Here is a 22657-nt window from a genome sequence, read left to right as displayed (position 1 = left end):
GAACCTTAACATGACATAAAAAAACCTTTCTGACAGATAGGACCGAAACCACTGTAAGGCAGATCCTTTTAGGCCAGCATGAAATTCTAGCTGTGATAACAGGATGTCATGGTCGACCGTGTCAAAAGCTGCTGACAAGTCCAACAATAAAAGGGCAGCAGGGCTGCCAGAGTCCAGAGTTAAAAGAATAGCGTTAAAAATCCTTAAAAGTGCCGTCTCAGTGCTATGTAGTGGAGGCCGGAGACAGCCCTGATGCCAAAGGATCCCAAGAAGCAAGTGTTCTCACCCAAATAGCTCGGTACTTCATATAAGTTCCTGTTAGGCATAGCAACAAAGAGGAATAAGGATTAATATGTGAGTGGGGCACACAAAGGAAAACTACACTGACCAACATATGCACCACCTGCATTTACTACAAGAAAGCCTATGACTCTGTGCCTCACACAGGGATCCTGGAAGTGCGCAAGATCAACTGGACTGCAAGGACCTTCATAAGTCACCATCAAGTGCATTATTTACCAAGGAGTTGCTCTGTCCTCACAGCTGTTTCTTGAAGACGTTTCATCTGAGAAGCTTCTTCAGTTCTAGGGTCGAACCGTGGAAAATCCCAGATTTAAGCCCTGTGGGAGTGTTCCCCCAAGAGGGACAGTGGTGTGAAAACGGGTGTGGGTCACAATCAGCCAAGGTTTTTGGGTGAGTTCATTGTGAAACCTAACGCCACCCTATCATGTGATTTCCTGAGGTCAGATGGCCCAGGGTGTGAGTGGGCGTTAAGGCGTCTGGGGAGGGATCTCAAAACTGGATTATAGATGGCAGAGAGTTGGTGTCGTAAACCCCCGCCTCTGTTCAAAGATGGTCGCTCACAGTGGACATAGATGGCTTGTGAACTTTTTTTAGGAACTGCATCACATGACTGTGTTATGATCGTGCTTTTAGATTTAACAGCTGCCTTTGATACAGTGGATCATAAGATTTTAATTTGCAGTTTAGAGCAGGTGGTGGGTGTTAGGAGTACTGCACTGCAGTGGTTCAGATCCTAATTGGCAGACCAAATTTTCTCTGTGAAACTTGGTGAGCTTGTATCCTCTGCTGCTTCTTTTCAATGTGGGGTTCCACAGGGTTCAGTTTTAGGCCCGCTTCTTTTCTCCTTATATCTGATACCACCCGAGTATATTTTCAGGAAACATGGGATTTCTTTCTACTGTTTTGCCGATGACTCCCAGATTTGTTTCCCTCTTAAAAGATAAATGGTTTCTCAGTAGGCCCTCTGCTCAGATGTCTTGATGAAATAAGGGCCTGGGTGCCTTTGAACTTTTTACATTTTAATGAGCAGAAAACAGAAGTGATGGTTTTTGGTGGCACTTCTGAGACCACTACTATGGATCTTGGTTTGCTGGCACAGTTTGTTAAACCAATCACCACTAACCTGGGAGTTTAAATGGAGGCAGATGATGAAGTTGAAAGCCAGGTCAGAGCTGTTGTAAAATCTGTCTTTTTTTCATTTGAGACAACTGGCAAAAATAAAGCCCATCTTATCAGAGCAGCTTTTTGAGACAGTAATCCATGTCTTTGTTACATCTAAGATAAGAGATGAGATAAGATGTACCTTTATTAGTCCCACATGTGGGAATTTTCTAGACTCCATTATTGTAACGCACTTTATAGTGGGGTTAGTGATGCATCTGTTAGGCGTCTGCAGGTTATGAAGCGCATCTTTTAACTGGAACAAAAAGGTCTGAGCACATTACCCCCATTTTAATTTCACTCACTGGCTTCCTGTCACAAACTGGTAGTAGGAGCTCAAGAGCAGAGCGGTGTGACGTCTCCAAAAACAGTTTATTTACAGCACCAGTGCACGATATATACAGTGAAGGGAAAATCCAAACTCCAGGGAATCACAGGGTAGCTCTCACACACTCGCTCACGTCTTCTTGCCCAAACTCACACATGCTCACACGACAGGGAGGTCCGGGGAGGAAAGTCTGTAGCAGAGGAAAGGGAAGTCACTCACAAATCACAGGTATACTCAAGCACAGGTTCACAGGAGCTGGGAGAATCACTAACGTCTGTAGTACAATCATCCAGCGATGAGAGGATCTGTGTTCCAGCCTCAAATAGCGCTTTATCAGCTGATTGTTGTCAGGTGTGTGGGCCAAGGGCGGGAGCCCACAGTGAGCTCCGCCCAGGCAGAGAGAGAGAAAACCAAACACCACATGCAGTCTTGTGGGCCGGCCGGGCAGGCACGGAGACCATGACACTACCTGTACATTTTAGGGTCCTTCTTAAAGTTCTCTATTTGTTTTTAAATCTCTTATAGCCTGCCCCCACCTCTCTGAGATGCAGCAGCCATATACACCTTCCCACTCCCTTAGTAAGCATTAATTTGCTTTGGCTGTAGCAGCTCCAAAGTTGTGGAACGATCTCCCTTGCACATTAGGCAGGCTTCTTCTCTTTCTGAGTTTTAAAGTCTTCTTAAAACACATTTTTTTGCTGGCGTGTACAGCATTTTGTGAACCCTGGTTTTATTTTAAAGGGCTTTATAAATAAAGATGGTATCATGCAGTATGGTAAAGTTAAATTAACACCTATACTTCACAGTTAAATAACAGTGGCCATTATGAAGTGTTACCCACTCAGTTCCTTTCTGTTACTGAATGAACTCCCACTGGTCACCATCAGCCTTTGCTGTGTTTGATTTGAGTATCACTCCCTCTGGTGGGCTGTACAGGTATTACATGTGAATGGCAGTAGATTTTTTGTTGTTGTTTTTGCTGTTTTCTTCAGTTTTGTAACTAGAATTTAAATCTATCCTATAATATTTATGATTAAAAGTTACATTTAAAGAGAAGTGAAAATAAAGATCAATCCCAGCTGTGCTTAGATGCACTTAGATGGTGGGAAAATAGTTAAAAGAGAGTGGGAATCAACAGATCCAAAACTGGAAACATTTAATTTTAGTGTTTCATGTTGAAAAAGTGTCATGATTAAAGTTATGCATAACAGATTAAAATCACAGATTTGAAGCAGGAAGTTTTTAAATGTGCAAATAGGTTATTTAGGTTTTTACTCTAATGAATGCTTCTTTCATTCAAACAGTTTCTTCTTTACTGGCTGAGGCTTTTGTGAACACTCCTCCTCCTCCTGCTTTTAAAGAAGTGTTTCCTCTTCCTGAATGAAAGCAATCCACTGGTGTGATGTGTGACATGGAGAGCAGCCAGAAAACACCTTTGGCTTCTTGGCAGGATTATTTAATCTCTTAGTCGGTTCAGGTTGAAGATTAACTTTGTAGATGTCTACTCTCTGTATAGCAACATGAAGATTTTGGATTTGTTTGTGATCCTCCTGCACGGTAAGAAAAGTTTCTTTTAAACTTATGACACACACACATATTTACACAAGCACACACACACTGGTTTTGCTTACAGAAACAGTCAGACAGGTTTGTGCATGTTGATCAGGAAGATAAGTTCTCAAATGCCGCAGGTTATTCTCGCATAGTTAAAGCCAAAAGAGAGAATTGTTTTTTGTTCTAGGACCAAGTGTATGTTTGCACCAGACTTTTACCATAAGAAGTATGTAAATGAGAAAAAACTGAACTGTAGTCCTCTCATTTCTTTTAAAACAATGACGGGACTCAAACACAAACACACTGAAACTGAAGTCCAGCTGTAATCCAGGCCTGAGTTCTGAACAGTAAGACAGTCAGTGGGTAAAATATCACAGGCAAGGGGGAGAGATGACAGACAAAATATAAAAACAGCAAAGGTAAACACACACACACACACGGCATTATTATAGACAGGAGAAACGTCTTGGAAATAGTCTTTGAGCATGTAGAATCCACATCTGTCACTGGTGGGCAGATAAACTGAATCCGTTGATACAGCCATCCTTGGATGTGCATCTGAGGCAAATGATCAGACGGAGCAGGTGGTGGTCAACCTCCCGAGCAAACCACACCTCATCCAAAGTTTGGGCATGGAGGTGGTCACCACGTACAAGCTGCTGGGTGTTCACCTTAACGATAACCTGGACTGCTCAGAAAACACTCAAACTCGGCACCAGGACCAAAGTCGACTGTGCTGACAGGCTGAAGTCTGCAGGACATTACTGAGGATGTCTGCAATCTTTTATCCAGAGCTCTGCTGTGGAGGCGGCAGCAGAGAGAGGGGCAGGTAACGGCTAAATAGCCTGGTGAAGAGGGCCAGCTCTGTCCTGGACAGTCCCCTAGACCCCATAAAGGAGGTGGGTGGGCTATTATGCACAGCATCTCTCATCCCTGCATGAGACTGTGGATGGAGACTGTGGATGGAGACTGTGGACGGAGACTGTGGACGGAGACTGTGGACGGAGACTGTGGATGGAGACTGTGGAAGGAGACTGTGGATGGAGACTGTGGAAGGAGCGCTATCACAGGTCCTTCATCCTGACAGAAGCCAGGCTGTAACATTATAAACAGGATGAACACTGTTTAGAAATATGTGTGTATAACTATCACTGCCTGCACTTTATGTGCACATAAAACATTTTGTGTTATTTTTCTGCACATAGCAACCATTGAATCTTTTTATTATTTATTTTTTCTATTTTTATGTGGGATCAATAAGGTCTTTGTCTATGTCTGTGTCCTCAGTTTCCCAGTGTGCCTCAGGTGTGGAGGTACTAGAGGGGGCGGAGTTTGTTCTCCTGCCCTGTGAGTTTCCCACTTTTGAAGAAAAAGAATCCACAGCTGTGTGGAGTCGCTATGACCTCAATCCCTCCACAGTGCACCTGCGTCGACGAGAAGGCGATGACCTCCAGAACCAAAATGAGCAGTTCAGCGGCCGAACATCGATGAATCCTGACGCTCTGGAAACCGGAGACCTCAGTCTCACTCTGAAAAAGCTTCAGCTGTCTGACAGCGGCAGCTACACCTGCACCATCCGTAAGTTTGGAGTAGAACTGGATCAGTCAAGAGTGGAACTGCAGGTTCAGCGGGTCAAAGGTGGAGGTCAGTGCAAAGAGATTCAAAATCACATGTAGTGTCACAGAGTGTTAATCATTTTATGTTAACATCATGTAATGTTCATGTTTTCATTGTGTTATAAGTTCCCATCAGTGTCCCAGTGGCTCTGGGTGTCCTGGCTGTAGTTGCAGCTGTCATCGTGGGTGTTGGAGTTCACTTCAGAGGCTATTTTAAGGAAGGTATGTTGTGTGTGTGACGTGTTTGCATTGTGAATAATCTGAATCATCCCTAAACCTCAGATTTGTTTTACTTGACTTGACTTGTAGTGTCTTTTCTTCTTCTTAATTAATCTATTAGTTATATTAATAGGTTGTTTTAATTGTCTCCTTTCTTTCAATAAAACACAAACCAGTGTTTCCCCATGTTTCATGTTCTTAAGGAATCCTCCAGCGCATTTTGCAGAACAGGCTCCCCTCACACACTTTACATGTCAAACATGGGAGCTTTGACAGACTGCGCGCACAAATCATTATTTGTTGTTCTTACTTCACAGTCCCACAGGTGGATGTGGATTCGGGGGTGGAGTCTGTTCAGCTGCCCTTTATAACCACAGGTCACCGACATGAAGATGCAACTGTAGAGTGGACTGACAGCTCCAACAGGATAGTGCACGTCTTTAAAAACGGTTCTGACCACCTTGAAAAACAGCACTGGTTTTACAGAAATCGAACAATGATGAACAAAAACCTGCGGATAGCTGTGGACCTCAGCCTGACTCTGAAATACCCGACAAACAGAGACGCACTCACCTACACCTGCACCGTCTACAGGGGGGAAAACATCCTAAAGAAGAAACAAGTGAAGCTCTACGTCAGAGGTGAGTGCTGTAGACAGAAGATGAAGATGTGAGTCAGGAATTGAATAGCTTGGTGACCACACTGATAATCTGTCCCTGAGGTGAACAGGACTTGATGAGTGAGCTACAGTAAGATCTATTAAGTTAGGTTTTTCAACCATTACTTTTTTATCAGCTCAAACTGAAGATGTGACACAAGTCCAAGAAATTGAGGAGTTTAAGAGAAATTTATGAAATGATTTAGAATGAAAATATTATAATGATAATGTTTTTGAGTCAATGTCAGCCTGAAAGCACCAGGATTTTGAGGATCAGATGTTTTCTTAAGGAAACTCACACGAGCTTCTTCTATTTCTTCTATTCCACACTAAAACAACCTCATTAAAATGCTGCACGCTTTGTCTGGGCCTGCATAGCCCAGAATAATAGCTTATTTAACAAAAGTTCATAATAATCTACATGTAGAGAGAAAATTCAAAGGAAATATTAAGTAGGCAAGCTCCCATGATGGTATATTAACATTTCCAGTTTGGGTGTAGGAAGTGAAGATAAAGACAGATGATAAATTTCTTCCCATAATTGATTTAGGACACCAAAGATAACACAGTGTCTGCTCAGTGGAGCAATGGGACAAATCCCAGGCTGCAGCCAGTCAAACATGTTTTCAGTGCAGATGTTTCACTTCATCCAAACAAAATGTTCTGATGATGCTGTGTTCAGCTCATTGTGGTATTTTTTCTCCTTTCAGTCCCCCTGGTGGAGGTGGAGCAGGGGGTCGAGTCTGTGCAGCTGCCCTGCAAAACCAAACTTCACCTGCTTAAAGGCAGTAAAGTGGAGTGGACCTGCATTTACATCCGGACCACAAAGGTCCACGTGTCTGAGAACGGCTCTGACCAGCTTGAAGAACAAGACCGCTTTTACAGAGACCGAACGAAGATGAATGAAGACCTGCTGAAAACTGGAGACCTCAGTCTGACCCTGAGATACCCCACAGACAGAGACAACGAAGTCTACACCTGCACCGCCTACAGCAGGGAGGGAAACATCCTGCTGAAGAGAGAAGTGAAGCTGAAAGTCAGAGGTCAGAAATGAATTTAAGTCAGTTATTTATACAGCACCAAATCACAACAACAACTGCGTCAAGGCACTTTATATTATAAGGTAGTTCCTTCATTAATACAGAGAAAACAGAGAAAAACCCAACAATCATATGAGCCCACTGTGGGTAAGTGCTTTGGTGATAGTGGGAGGAAAAACTCCCTTTTAACAGGAAGAAACCTCAGAACCAGGACTGGGGCGGCCATTTCTGACCCATTCCAACAAAACGATGGCTGATAAACAGACATGCTGTGGTAGAGAGGCAGAGGTTATTAATGACTAATTATTACATTCAGAGAGGTGTATTAGTGTATTAACACATCATCACAACCACAATCAACACAATCATCATCTCGGCTCCTCTGACGACCTGTTTGCTGTTGCATGCTGCTGAAAGGCAGTGAGGAGAGGGGACACTCGGGCAGTGCATTTATCACGTATAATGTGTTTCCTGGATACACTGCTGCTTTTACAGCATTCAGAGATCGATGGCACCGTGTCAGAGCTGGCTATGAATTTCAGACGGCTCAGACTTTAACTTAACAAAAAAGTTATCAATAGTTCTTTTCATCTTTCCTTATTACCCACACCTACATCCACTCTGTCAGGCCTAGGCTGCTCACTAGGGCTGGGTATCATCACTGATTTCTATAATCCCTTTGATTCCGATTCACGAGGTCCCGTTTTGATTCAATTTTGCCTCAGACAGTGAGAAATATTATAATTCTGATCATTTATCAGCACTGATACATGTGAGACTTCATCACAATTGTGAGCATCACAGCTGATGCCTTTGTGTCAAAGTAACTGAGGATAAAACACAGAAAAACATGAAGGAGATTTTCCTGGTCTGGCGTTTTATAGCAGATAACCATAAAAATATTCTGCAGTAGATCAAAAATGAAAGAAAACCATGAATCGACATATGAACATTACCTGATGCTGCTGAAGTTGTCATAGGCCGTGGTGCACAGGCACGAAAGGATCCAGGCGCAGACTCCGCGCTAACAGAAAAAACACTTTATTGTAACAACGAAAGGCGACCCGGGGAAACTAGGGAGCAAAACAAGAAACTAAAAACCCGGGGAAACAATGACACGAGGAAGCTGGGATTGGGACCGTGGGAGGCTGCAACAGAAAGGGGAGATGATTACTAGGGAGCCGGGAAGTGGGGAAAACACATCTGGACTGAGTTAGAGTAGGGGGCTTACGATAGAACGGGACCGTGGGAGCTCGGGAGGGAAGTGTGGCAGTCCGTGGGGCAGGAAGTCCGTGGGAATGGTGAATGGGCCAGGTGAGCACCGCGAGATCCAGTTGAGCCGGAGGACAGGCAGGTAGCAGACGCCGAGTAGAAACCTGGACAGAAGTAGGCAGGTTAAACACAGTTCCAATCCAGAAGAGAATGCACGCTTTTCGTGGAAGTCTGGTTACCACTGTGGGGGTGACTAACGGACTGGCGTGGAGCATCCGTCAGCGCCGGGTTAAGTAGATCTCCGTGTAGTCACCGTGATGGAGAGCAGGTGTGCTGGTGATGGCCCAGCCCGGGGGTGTGGCTACCCAAGCATCACGCATTCCACAGACACAGGACCACGGACCATGACAGAAGGGAAGCAGAGCAAAGTTGCAGAGGTTCTTTTTAAAAGTGGAATCAATGATGACATTTATCAAATGTGAGTTGTAGTTTGGATCTTGTCTGTGAAGCTTCTCAGTGATCCAGGTCATCGTAGTCTAAGGAGTGTGGAAAGAAAAAACATTTGGACTTCTTTAAGTTGCTTGAAGACGTTTCACCTCTCATCCGAGAAGCTTCTTCAGTTCTAGGACCTAATTGGTCACACTCTAGGGAATCCCCGGCAGACTACACCTATTGCAGCATAACTAAGGGAGGATTTTTATGTAATCTTTCTTTTTTGGATTTTTTGTTAATAAATGGTAAATGGCCTGTATTTATATAGCGCTTTACTCAGTCCCTAAGGACCCCAAAGCGCTTTACACTACATTCAGTCATCCACCCATTCACACGCACAGTCACACACTGGTGACAGCAGCTACAGTGTAGCCACAGCCGCCCTGGGGCGCACCGACAGAGGCGAGGTGATAATTTGTCTCCCTTTATTAAAATTAAACTACCATAAAAAATTAGAGACTCGTTCTTTCTTTGTGAGCAGTCCCACTCAAATCCTACTAAAGTGGACTGAAGGCAACAATTCAAAAGAAATGAAGAACAACCAATAAAATACATTAATCCTGAATTAAATGAGTGTAGTATATTTCATCTTTAGGAAATCAACACAAGCAAAGACAAATATCATAGTTTGAGCTTAAAATTGAATATTAAAGTTCTCTTTGGAATCATTGAATAAAACTGCTGCTGTGTCATGTTGTCTTTGTTGTCCTCTCAGTCTGTCAGGTGGAGGTGGAGGAGGGGGCGGAGTCTGTCCAGCTGCCCTTCACAACCACAGAAAACCTGCCTGGAGATGCTGAAGTGGAGTGGTGGCGCTATGAACCTGAACCACCGAAGACTGTTCACAAATATCACGCCGGCTCTGACCAGCCTGACGCACGAGACCAGTTTTACAGAGAGCGAAACGAAATGAGAGACGACTCACTGAAAACTGGAGACCTCAGTCTGACCCTGAAACTCCCCACAGACAGAGACACTGGAAAGTACATCTGCAGAGTTGAGGGGAAAGGGATCAAGAGAAAGAAAACAGTTCTGCTGAGAGTGATGAGTCAGTGCAAATACCTATGAAATATTTCTTACAGTGTATTTGTTTATAAAACAACAATAATTAAATGTAAATATCAGACTGCAGCATCTATAAAGAAGCTTAATAAGGTGTTTTCTAGATTCACTGCTGTCTGTACAGCTCATGTTGTGTTTGTTGTCCTCTCAGACTGTGTGGTGGAGGTGGAGGAGGGGGTGGAGTCTGTCCGGCTGCCCTTCAAAACCACACAAAACCTGCCTGAAGATGCTACAGTGGTGTGGAAACGCATTGACCCTGTACCATCAGTGTTGGTTCACATGTATAAGAACGGCTCTGACCAGCCTCACAAACAGCACCAGGATTACAGAGACCGAACGGAGATGAATGAAGACCTGCTGAAAACTGGAGACCTCAGTCTGACCCTGAAACAGCCCACAGAGAGAGACAGTGGAGAATACAGCTGTAATGTCTGCAGCAAAGAAAGAAGCATTTCAAGAGAGACCACGGTGCTATTAAAGGTCAAAGGTCAGTATGAAAATATAAGTTTGTCTCTTGTTGTCTGTCCCTGTCTGACTGTCTTGTCTCTGCAGGGAGAGTTCAGGTCCAGGATCAAACAGGGGACATCAGGAACAGAAGCAGCTCCATTGATCCGACTCCTCTGATGGCTGATCAATCAGTTTGATCTGTGCTTAGTTTAGGATCAGCTTTTAGTTCAAGTTAAAATTAAAGTCCCTTTCTCATGACTACACTTTAAGAAAGGGACTGGAGCACACCAGCCTGCGTGGCAGAGTTCCAAGACTTTTGGGGAAAAAAACCCTGGACTGATGAGTGTGTGTCATTACACACTGCATTTCAGAAAAGGAAGCTCATACCAACAGTAAAATGTGGTGGTGATAGTCTGATAGTCTGAGGCTGTTTTGCTGCCTCGGGACCTGCAAGACTTGCCTCCCTAAATGGAACCATGAATTCGGCCCTCTTAAAGAAACAATTCTTTAGGAGACTATCTGGCCATCCGTTCTCATCTGACCTGAAGCGCACTTGGTTTCTGCAGCCGGATAATTATGCAAAACACCCAAATAAGTCAAAGTTCTTACCTGAATCTGATTTATATGCTGTGACATGACCTTAAAAAGGTGGTTCATGCTTGAAAACCCAGCAATGTGGCTAAATTACAACAATTCTGCAACAGTGAGTGGGCTGAAAATCCTCCACAGTGCTGTTAAAGATTTATTGCAGGTTGTTACAAATGCTTGGTTGCAGTTATTTATTAAATTCAGGGGGCAATAGCTTTTTCAGACATGTTCATCTAGGTTTGGGTTTTTCCCCTTAATAATAAACACATTTATTTAGAAACTGCATTTTGTATTTACTTCTGTTCTTTGGATAATATTGTAATTCAATTAATGTTTTATCACTCACCTTTGAAAGTTCAGGTCAGGGGTTAACGTGTAATAATGAGAAATAACAGAGAAAAACAAAAGGAAGGTGCAATGAGACATAGGAAATCATGATTCATGGCAAATGAAATTTATCAATAATTGAAAGCCATCCTGACAGTTATTACAAATTAATATTAGCAGGTTCAGTCCCAACTGATGACCTATAAAGATCTGTGTCATTACCAAAGTGTCACAAAAGAAACATCTCATGATGGGTAAACCAGTGAGCCGTCTCAAAACCTTCACAACCGTATTGTTGCAAAACATACTGAAGGTATTGGTTCTAAACTACTGAAGGTTCTAGTGAGCACTGTTGGGTTCTTAATGCAGAGGTGGAAAGAACATCATTTCACCATATATAATAATGATCAGAAGAGTCGTTGAAGAGCCAAGGTGCTACAGAAAAACCTGGAATCAGCAGGTACAATTGTTTCAAGAAGGCATGGCATGTAGGTCACCATCCATGGTGCCATTGCTGAAGAAAAAGCATGATGAAGAGCTTTTAAAGTTTGCTGAACATTTAGAGAAGCCAGTGAAATATGGTCTGGTCAGATGATCATATGATTGTTCGGTTTTTCTCTGTAGGGTCTACCTTACAATATAAAGGTGGTTGTTATTGTGATTGGTCGCTATATGAATAAAATTGACTGGAAATGAAAAGATGACATTTAGTCCTTGCCAAGCTCAATACAGGAAGGCTACACAGATAAAGGTCAGTAAAAATAGTGTTCAAGCTTGTGGTTTATTTTCCGGCTCTACATAAGAAACGCTTCAACCACGAGTGATGGCAGGTCACTGATCATCATTTATACATGTAAACTGGTTGTCTGTGTAAACGAACTGCTGCTACTGCTCTAATCCAGCTGAGCACTCAAGACTCAGCTATTCACACACTGCTTTCTAAGCACCTTTATCAAACACTCACGTTTGGATGGAGGCGTCAGAAGAAATTTGGGGTTCAGTATCTTGCCTAAGAATACTTCAGCATGCAGACAAGAAGACACATTTAGAAGACAACCCACTGCATCACATGAGCCTCAGTCAGCGTTCACAGTGCACAGAGAGATCCTGCTGGTTTGCTGTTTATGCATTACTAATGTAGATTTATTTTTGACATGCGTGTTTAAGGTTCGGTGCCCAAACTGACAGTGACTGATGGCAACATTTAGACTGAAAACCAAACAATGAAACTCTGAGAGACACAGGACGATTATCGACTCTGTCCACACAGTGGAAAATTTGTTCTTAATAGAGGAAACATCGTCTACATAACAGACCCAATCAGCAGGAGCGATGCTAAACACAGCAGCTGTGGTTTCCTGTTTCATGAAAACAGGTCGTCTGCCTTCATGTTCAGTCGTCATGTTACAGACTCTAACTGAACTGAACCTTCAGCAGGTTTTGGACGTTTATGAGACAAATTTAAATCACAAACTTTCATCACTTTAATCCTGCAGGTTTGAAACTGTTTTCTATTATTAGAAAGATTCGTTGTGTATTTCAGGTAAAGTGTGATGCTCATATGTAAATAACATCTTGTTTTGTTTCCTGTCCAACTGGCCAGCTTTGAGATGAAACCAGTCATTTTTAACCAGGATATGTCCTTTAATGCACATATTAAACAAATATGTAGGACTGCTTTCTTCCATCTGAGCAACATCTCTAAAATTAGAAATATCCTGTCTCAGAGTGATGCTGAAAAACAAGTTCATGCATTTATTACTTCTAGGCTCAAAATCGTTTTCTGTGCCTGTCATGAACAGCTGTGTGGCAGGCAGAGGCAAGACCCAAATGCAGGACTTGGAAACAAAGGGGTCGGCTAAAAGAGGCAGCTTTATTAATGTTAGAAGATACTCAGAAAGAAACATAAAAATACAAGAAAAACAAAGAAAGAAAATTAGAGAATATAAACAGGAAACTACGAAGGAAACATAGAACTCACAGAAGAACACAGCAAAACAGGCACGAGGGAGACTGAGGACCTAAACACAGGGATGGGATTACAAACACAATGAGACAGAACACAGAGAAAACAGACAAACGCAGGTACGTGAGCGGGGAGACTGAAAGAATAACAAAACACAGAGAAGAGGCTGGCACAGACTGGACACGAAGGAAATAAACATGAACAACAAGAAATAGAGAATAAGAAATATAAATAATGACGACTCTGACAAATAAGGGAACCTGAGCTCAAGAGACACCAATATAGAACCAGAACAAAGGTCATTGAAACAAGAGAACAAATAAACACATAGTCCATAACAAACACAAAAACTAGCTCAAAGACTGAGGACCATCACAGGACACTCTGTGTCAAACATGAGTGTTCATAAGTTCAGAGTTTTGATCAGTTTGAAATGATGGAAGCAGCTCCTGAAAGTGACGACTCTTCACCTCGCAGTAGACCTTTGTCAGAGTTCAAGCTGCACAGACTCAAACCAGCAGCAGGTCGATTTCTTTAGTTCCCCGTCAATCCTGGTTCCTCAGGAGGAACTTGCTCCCACAATGACATCACTGTGTGAATGAATGGGAGTGAATGAAGAAAGGAGGAAGCTGATGACTGCCTGTAAATGTTCCCACGGTGACTGACAGAGTGAGACTGTCCACAGGAAGTCTGCAGGTCTGTCCTCAGCTTCCTGTTTACACTTCTTCTGTGGTGTCTGTGGTTCCTTTAGCTTCTGTAAAAATGGGACAGTTGAGTGTGCAGTCATGGTGCAGGTCACTAGAAGGGTGAGGCATTTATTGTCCTACCAACTTTAAAACCTAATTAAAATGTATATGTATGTAACAAATATATGAAATTTTAAACCTAATTTTTAAACTGAAGCTTAAAGAGAAAAAAGTTAATGATGGATTGCATTTATATAACACTTTTCTAGGCACCCAAAGTACAGTTCCACAGTCACTCTCACACACTGGTGGAGGCAGCTACAGTTGTAGCCACAGCTGCCCGGGGACAGACTGACAGAAGCGAGGCTGCCATATTGCACCATCGGCCCCTCTGGCCATCACCAGTAGGCGGTAGGGGAAGTGTCTTGCCATAGGACACAACGACCAGGACAGAGAGAGAGCAGGAGGGATCGAACCGGCGACCTTCCAGTTACAGAGGAGCTTCCCAATCCACTGAACCACAGTCGCCCCGATAGTTCAGCATGTAATAACACTGGGACATGAGTCATATAGGTGCAGCCTCCCTACCTGTGTCCTCAGGGGTCTGAGTGATGATGTCAGCATTGGTCATGTGTGTTTTTGGGATGACATCATCAAGACAAGAACATGCCAATGAGTGACTGAATATCTGGGATTTATTTACAACTCACTGAACTTGGATTTCCCATCAACCCTGTTTGCCTGCTGAACTGAATTCAAATATATATTGTTTTCATTTAATAATAATCCTGCAGAGAAATCTTAATTCTTATGAAGACGTTGTGAGGGGCTTCATGAATCTCTCTCTGAAAAAGAACTCATTTTGTTTCACTTTAAACACTAGTCACACAAAGAGATGAAGACAAGAAACAAAGTTAAGAACATCTTTTGCTGTGTGGTAACTTTACATCTTCCTTTGTTCAGTCCTGTATCTCAGCACCGATATCTGCTGACATGCACTCTCTCTACTCTCAGACACTGTTTACCTCTACAGAGTCCACAACATTCAAATAGCTGCTAGACTGATCTTAAACACATAAAACACTTCATGGTTTATGTGTTTTACCTTTGATCATTTCCCACTGATCTCAACAAAGAAGCTCCATCACAGAGAGCTTCTCTCAGCAGTTAACCACACCAGCAGCACCTGTTTTGATGTGGGTGAATGAACGCTCGACTCCGGGAAATATGAACTACTGACTCAGGTGACTTCACTATTTATGTGCTTTTACATCTGATTACTGCTACTACTGTGTATAACCCTCAGATTTACATGGCAATAAAAGAAATAATGTGGTCACTGAACTAGCTTCTCCTGCTAGTCCCAAAAACGTGACTCAAAGTGAGAGCTGACTGGGCTTTTTCAGCTGTAGCCTAAACTGTGGAAGCATCACCCTCCCTCGTTAGTTCAGCCCACTCGCTGCCTGTCTTTAAATAATGTCTTAAAATGTGTTTTTGCTCCTCAGATTAGAGTCAGAACGCAAGCAGTACATTCTCACCTTGTACTGGTTGTTATTTTCCTAATTTTGCTGGTTTGCTGGTTTGTACAGTATTTTTATTAAACTGTCCAACGTGTGCTTCTCCGATTTATTTTTGAAAAGATACATCTGGATTAAAAACAAACCAAATCCGCTCAGATTATTTTTAATCTTCAGTTCAGGCCGACAGCTCCTGTTACACTGTGTCATACACACAAACCTGAATTGACTCCCATCAAACACCGATCATATCTGTTTAAGCTGCAGGATTTCCTGTCTCAGTGCCACGTCTCTCTCTGCTGACTGCCTCATGTTATAAACACTGAACTGACCAACGAAACCACAGTACAGCTTTAATTATGAAACCAGTGACAGGTTTTACTGAGGAAACAGGAACCTGAAGAGTGAACTCCACCTGCATTCAGGTCCCACTTTCAAAACACTAGTTTGATAAATTTGAGAAGAAGATTCTCATTGTTTCATTGACCACATTTTACAAGCCCAATGAAAACTACTTTTGGGTTTATCTCTCATTGATGTCCCTCGCTAGAACACAGGTGAATGTGTACCTGCAGTGTTTGTCCTCAGACTGGAGTAAAGTACTTCAGGTTCGCTGGCTGGAGTCTTATTGGTCCAGGCTCTACTGGTGACCTCAGCATAGGTGACATCATTTACTGGAGCTGACTGGTATCTCCCTGCAAAGATGAAGTGATCTGAAAGAATACTAGTATTTGTGTCTGTGGAGTTTTAGTCTGAATCTACTTTCTAAGTGTTCTAAAAATAGAAACACTGATGGAGGCTGTCTTGATGTGTCCAACATGATGACTTTGGATGAAAATTTGAGACAGATGCCATACCTGTGCGTTTCTTCCACAGAAGATGAAGTACAAACAGAACCAGAACCAATAGCACCAGGGAACCTATAGCAGCTACAACTGGGAATATGAGGGAGGAGGGGGGAGAGGGAGAAGGGGGAGGAGAAAGAAGGGTAGAAGAAGAGGAGATATGAGTGTTTGTGAGTGACGTTATGGTTGTTGTTGCTTCTTTTGTTGTTGTAAACAAGGCTGTGGTTGAAGGACCTGCAGGAGAGATGAGGAAGCTGGTTCAGTCAGTTTATCATCAGCTCAGCAGATTGGCTTTAAACAGGAAGTGATGTCAGTGTTCTGACCTCTGACCCTCAGAAAGCTCTGAGGAGATGATCCAAACTCATCAGGAGCACACCAGTAGAGACCTTCATCAGACTGCTGCACGTTAATGGTGATGTTTTTCTCTGATTTAGGTCCAACAGGACGTCCATTAAAGTAGAAATAAGCTGCAGCTGTGCCACCAATTTTCTTTTTACAGCGTAGAGTGACATCACTTCCTGTCCTCACAGGAAGTGCAGGGATCTCCAGGATCACATGTTTATCTGAAGAAAAGACCCACAGAGTGATGTAGAGGTGGTATAACAGTGTGCTGTTAGTCTGATGATGAAATGAATGACTTCATTACCTGATACAGTGATGTTGACTTCTTCACTCTTCTCTCCAGCTTCATCTTCACACCAGTAAACTCCACTGATTGGTTTGAACTCATCAAACAAACAGGATGAACCATTGAACCTCCCTTAAGCCCCGCCCCCTTGCTCCACATGACTCAGTCCCACTTCCTGTGTCCCTCTTCACCGTCCATCCATCAGAGCCCAGCTGACCGTCACATGTCAGAGACACTGAGGCTGCTGTGAAGAACTGCTGAAGGTTTGGACTGACGCTCAGAGAGACTGGAGGACAGACGGACAGTTTCTATCAGTGTTTACACTCAGTGTTTGTCCTGGACCATGGTGCACTTCATCTACTCACCTGCACAAACAGTCAGTGCAGACAGCAGCAGCACACACACACCTGCAACAGGAGGTCAGAGGTCACTGAAGGTCAGAGGATATTAAAGGTCAGAGGTCACTGAAAGAGAGTGGACATTATGACCAGAAGGCAGTAATAGGCCTGGGAGAGCATCTTCTATGTTACCATGTTCACCCTTCTCCCTGCTATGATGGCACTTGTTTAGCCATTTGTCACATAGACTCTGGATGTTATATTTCAAAGCTGCACACTGGTTATCTGTGTAGGTCACAGTTAGGTGTTGTGAGAAAGTTGGTGACACCCAGTTGGTGGGGAGGTCCTGGTGGTGAAGTCTTCTGTTCTCCTGTGTCAAGGGTGCAGACAACAGCTGTTGAAACACCTTCTCTTTTAACGTCTATTCAACTAAATGCTGTGCTATTCATCTTTAGTGACTGTGTACCTGTCCCCCCCCCCCCCCCCCTCTCTCTCTCTCTCGTGCTCATAAGAATAAAAATGAATAAAAAGTTGTTGATTACTTCTACTCATGTGACAAAGTGCAGGAAGACCACGCCCGGGTGCCACCTGGGAAGGCGAGACGAACTTTGGAGCAGACACAAGACACTTTGTCGAGAGACACTTCTGCATCGATGACGGGCTGATTTCAGTTCCCACAGAGGCTGCAGCCATCGATCGGCTTAAGCACACATGTGCAGCCGAGTCCAACCTCAAACGCCACAAAATTGCCTCAAATTGTTTCTTAGTTATGCAAGCCTACACCCGGTGTGGAGTTCTCTCCGTATGTAATAGTATCTTCAACCTCTTGTATACTCTGAGTGGAAAACAGTTAATACATAAACATGTTTAATCAATACCTTTCATAACTTGAAATGCAAATAGAAATTATACATTTTTAAAAATGATGCAAACAACAAAGTAAAATGTTGCTATTTACCCCAAAATGCAGCCAAGGCCTCAGATTTTTTGCACAATCATTTCAAACTATTTACAGAACAATCAGGTGTGTTGCATCAAATAAGAAGGCACACAAAGTATTCATGCAACTCCCAAAGAATAGGTCCTGTCCACTATAAAACAGAGGAGAACACCACAAGGTCTGACAGCAGGAGCACCTGTGACATTCACTAGTATAACTCACAAAAACCCAATAACTGCATAACACACTAACTACAGCCTCCAAACACACTAAACGTCACTAATCTCTCACATGTGAAAACTCGCTCTCTCTCTTTCTTTCGCTCTCTCTCTCTCATTGGTGTCACTCCTAAAACTTCTCCCTCTTCCTAAACAACCAAACGCCTCATGTTGCCATATCATTTTTTGATTGGTGGACATGGTACACTTCAACATGAATAAGGAAGGGAAGGGGTGTTTTTTCTTTTTCACTCGCAAGCGGAGAGCGTTTGCTAGCGCTGTCCTTAGAAAACGCAGTTGCTGAGGCGGCTGAGGTCATTTGGAGTCCAGGGAGCGCTTTGAAGACCTTCTGTGACTCTTTGGTGGCATCTGTCATTTTTTACAGTGTTGTATGTTGGTACCTCAGGTCCCACATCTCCAGATTCACTAACAGCTTCTTCCACCTGGGCCATTCGGACATTTAACAAACACCATGTCCCCTCTGTTCTAACTCTGCTGTGATCCCAACAACCTGCACGTAAAGGTCGCCCAAACTAATAAAATTGTCAGGGATTATAGTGGAGAGAGAAAACAGGCGGCTCCCACCCTCTATCTGAACATCAGTTTTGAGTGGCTATACAGTATATCTGCAGAGATACGGGCAGTACAGGTGCAGCAGTTAGGTATTAAGAAATAAAAAAGAAAAGGAAAACATAAAATGAATTCATATTCAATTCCCACATTTACTAAAAGCAAACAATGTAATGATATTAAAGAAACTCCCTGATGGATGACATGAGCAATGAACAGCTTCACTGATTTTATTAGGTTCTATTTGAGTCTCAATCTGCTGCTGTTTGAAGCTCATCACCAGAAAAACAACAAAACATACAAACTCTGAGGGAAATGACCAAAACAGTCTCCAGTCTTTTGTTAGACTCTGTGTTTATAGTGGAAAATTTGCTCTTATTAAAGGAAGTGAAGGCTACATAATAGGCAGATTAGAAAAACGTGTGGTGAGTGCAACTAGCAGCTGTGGTTTCCTGAATGAACGTCGATGTTCGAAGAAACGAGGTTGCCCGACTTCTCCTTAAGTCATCATGTTACAGACAGTGACAGTGACAGAGCTTAACATGAAGCTCTAAATCTGAGTCCAAATTACATGATGGATCACAAAAAGGTTTTCCTGCTTAGAACTCATTTGTATCCACATCTGTTGATGAGACAAAGTCATGATGTAAGCACACTTTCCTGCTTCATGCTTGTGTGAAAGAATTTATTTCATTAGATGCCTCTGAGTTAAAGTGTGAGCTGCATCACTGTCTATTTTCAATGACTTTTAATTAAATTACTTTAGCCCTACTAGAAAACAGGCAACAGAAAAAGAGCGAACTCTTCCTCTCTCCTAAATGAAACAAACTTTAAGCAGATCCAACAAACTTCACTTGGGGATCCATCCACCCTCAGCAAAAGCTTCCTCCTGCTGAAAATGTGTTTTCCCACTTTATTGTGTGAAGAAGCGGTGATAAATGAATACATGACTGAAAGTAAGTATGAAAAGTTTTTCAGTGTTTGACTCACCGAGGAGCAGAGACACACCTGAAGTCTTCATGTTGTCGGAATGACGACTGACAGCAGAGTGACACCTTCAGCTTCACCACTTCCCTGTTAAGACCATCAGCTTGTGACACTGCTTCTGCAGAGCGAGGCTGAGCCGCTTCCCTGATAAACTGCATGAGTCATGTTCACGGTAACCCTCACTGTTTCAGTCCATAACTAGACAGTTTGGGAGCTAATGAATGATATATGCAGCTACTTTTTTTGGTCCCAGTCTGTTGTCTCAAATTTGGGGACTTGCAGGCTTACAAAGGGGCACAGTGACTCTGGTCATCAAAGAGGCCAAGCTGAAGTACAAGTAGTGTATTGAGGAGCTCTTTAACAGAGCCACAGAGACCCAGTGTTTAGAAAAAATGCGTCTCAACTGCTCCGATACTCCTGACACGTACGGGATCACTACAGGTTTTCTCTTAGGCAGCAGTTGTCCTTCTCTCCTGGATCGGCTGGAGCTTTCTTTAGGTGGCTTCCCAGCTTTGACAAAAGTCCAGCTGGGATAACCACATTTACTCAGGGCCTTCTTGATGTTCTTCTGCCTCCCTGGCTGCTGTGTCAGTGGGGATGGTGTTCGCTCTGTGTTGTAGCGTCCTGATGACACCCAGTTTGTGCTCCAGTGGATGATGAGAATCAAACCTTAATACTGATCTGTATGTGTAGGTTTATGGTACACGTCAGCTTTTAGATGTCCCCCATTCCTGATGGAAATCTCACAGTCTAAGAAGGCTAACCTGCCACTTTTCATATCCTCCCTGGTGAATTTGATGTGTCGGTCCACCGACTTAATGTGATCCGTGAGTTGTGGTACGCCCTGAGATTGGATTTTCACCCAGGTGTCATCCACATACCTGAACCAATGGCTTGGTGGTGTTCCAGGGTAGCATAGCAAAGCCCTCTTTTCCACTTCTTCCATGTACAAATTGGCCACGATGGGTGAAACTGGGGAACCCATGGCACACCCATGTTTCTGCCTGTAGAACTGACCCTTGTTTGTGAAGTAGGTGGAATGAAGACACAGTTCCAAAAGCAAACACACTTGGTCGATGCTGAGAGCGGTCCTGTTGCTGAGGTTGAGGTCAGGTTTTTTACGAGGTTGTTTATGTATCATCAGTAAACCATACAGAGTTGGTGTAGGTTCCCCTTGGTATAGCCTGTGGTATGAGGTCAGGGGCTCATAAGCATTTTCGTCACTGAGCAGGGACAAAATATTCTCATGATAGTCTTTCTGCTAAGATTGAAAGCTGCAGTCAGCTGACTCTGAAGACGTCACCTGGATGATGAAACGTTTCTCTGACTGAAAACGCTACGTCCAGATGAACAGAATCAACTTTTGGAGACTCACCTGAATGATTGAGCATGCATCAAAATCTCTTAAAGTGGTTTTTATTTACAAGTTTAGGGCTAAATTACACTCTGCTGCTCTTTAGAACTCAGCACCAGAAAAATAACCAAACATGCAAAAAGAAACCTGATTTTACCAAAAACAGTCTCCATTTCTTTGGTTTGACTCACTGTGGAAAATGTGCTTCTAATAGAGGAAGTGAAGACTACAAAACAGGCAGAAGAATCTGTGGCACATGCAGCCAGCAGCTGTGGTTTCCTGACCCTGCATGTTTGATGAAAAGAGGTCATCTGACTTCATGTTACAGTCACTAACTGGGCATGAGGCCTCAATTTATTATGACAGTCCAGATTACATGGTGGACTTTACTAATGCATTACTCCAGAATAAACTGCAGAAGGTCTGGAAGCTCTAAAATAAAATAAACTTGTGATATTCATTATAAGCCAATAATATCTCTTCCTGGCTCCAATCACAGACTGCTCTCAGATGAAACCTGTAATACAAGAGAAGAAGAGTGAACTGATCCTCTCACCTAAAACAAGCAGTCAGACAGTGAGAGCATCCAAGAGTGTTTATTAGAGCTGCTATCAATGAATCGATGAAAAAGATCAGTGAAGGATTTCAGTGACTCACAGAGGAGCAGATGCAGTCTTCATGTTGTCGGGATGATGACTGACAGCAGAGCGACATCATCACCTTCACTACTTCCCTCTTAACATCATCAGCTCGGCACGCTGCTTCTGCAGAGTGAGGCTGAGCTGCTGAACTGAATGAGTGATTTTCACAGCAACACAGAGGAAACTTTTTCTTTTATAGTTACTGAACGAGATGTGCAGTTCTCTCTTTGCCTTTCCACAGACAACTGAATAAATATTGTTATTTAAAACTCTAACATGCAAAGAAAGAATACAAACTACAATATTTGTTAATCCTAAACTAATATATCATCACTGTTAGAGGTGGAAGGGTAATACTTGACCTTGATTAAAATATAATTAATAACTACTAATATTCTAAATACTGTTACTCTTACACTGTGTTACCAGTACATCACTCCTGTTCTTTTCTAATGATAATAATAATATTGTTTATTGCTGAATTGAAGTTAGCTATTATTATTATAAAGTTAACTGTTGCTAGCATCTGTATTTTCTTGCAGATACTAACCACAGTTACCTTTATAGTGACGGCTGCTGTTGGGGGAAGTATTTTAAACCTGTCCTCTTGGTTTTATCAGCAGTACAAAGTTGAATTAGCCATATTATATAAATAACCAGCATTGGTTGTTATGTTTTCATTAGAAAGTGTTACCTGCTCAGCTTCTGTCTGTCACTGAATAGACTCACATTTCACCACCAGCCTTTCATGTAGTCTGCAAATAACAGTGTGTGGGCCCCCTGGTGGGCTGTGAAGCTGCTGCTGGTAGACAGTAATAAAACATAATTTATTATTATTATGATTATTATTATGTTCTGTATTCACATTTATCATATGTGGAAGTATACGAGGAAACAAAGATAATATTTCACTTTAGTCTGACGTGATGATTAAAATTTAAACTGGTCCTGACTCACGTTTCT

General features: G+C 42.8%; 1 protein-coding gene and 1 pseudogene across 1 annotated transcript; one reads left to right on the top strand and one right to left on the bottom strand.

The window, feature by feature from the left end:
* Positions 1-3182: 3182 nt before the first annotated feature.
* LOC113017944 (uncharacterized) lies at positions 3183-10938 on the top strand. The gene is made up of 8 exons (XM_026161035.1): positions 3183-3349; positions 4634-4990; positions 5089-5184; positions 5499-5822; positions 6550-6882; positions 9299-9628; positions 9794-10129; positions 10195-10938. Exons 1-8 carry the CDS (start codon positions 3313-3315, stop codon positions 10284-10286), a joined length of 1905 nt encoding a protein of 634 aa, XP_026016820.1. The 5' UTR covers positions 3183-3312; the 3' UTR covers positions 10287-10938.
* A 1794-nt stretch (positions 10939-12732) lies between these two features.
* Positions 12733-19733, bottom strand: LOC113017955 (uncharacterized; annotated as a pseudogene).
* Between the last annotated feature and the right edge of the window lie 2924 nt (positions 19734-22657).

This window comes from Astatotilapia calliptera, unplaced genomic scaffold (assembly GCF_900246225.1).
Source record: "Astatotilapia calliptera unplaced genomic scaffold, fAstCal1.2 U_scaffold_3, whole genome shotgun sequence".
Classification (NCBI taxonomy): Eukaryota; Metazoa; Chordata; class Actinopteri; order Cichliformes; family Cichlidae; genus Astatotilapia; species Astatotilapia calliptera.
This window is presented reverse-complemented; position numbering and strand designations above follow the sequence as displayed.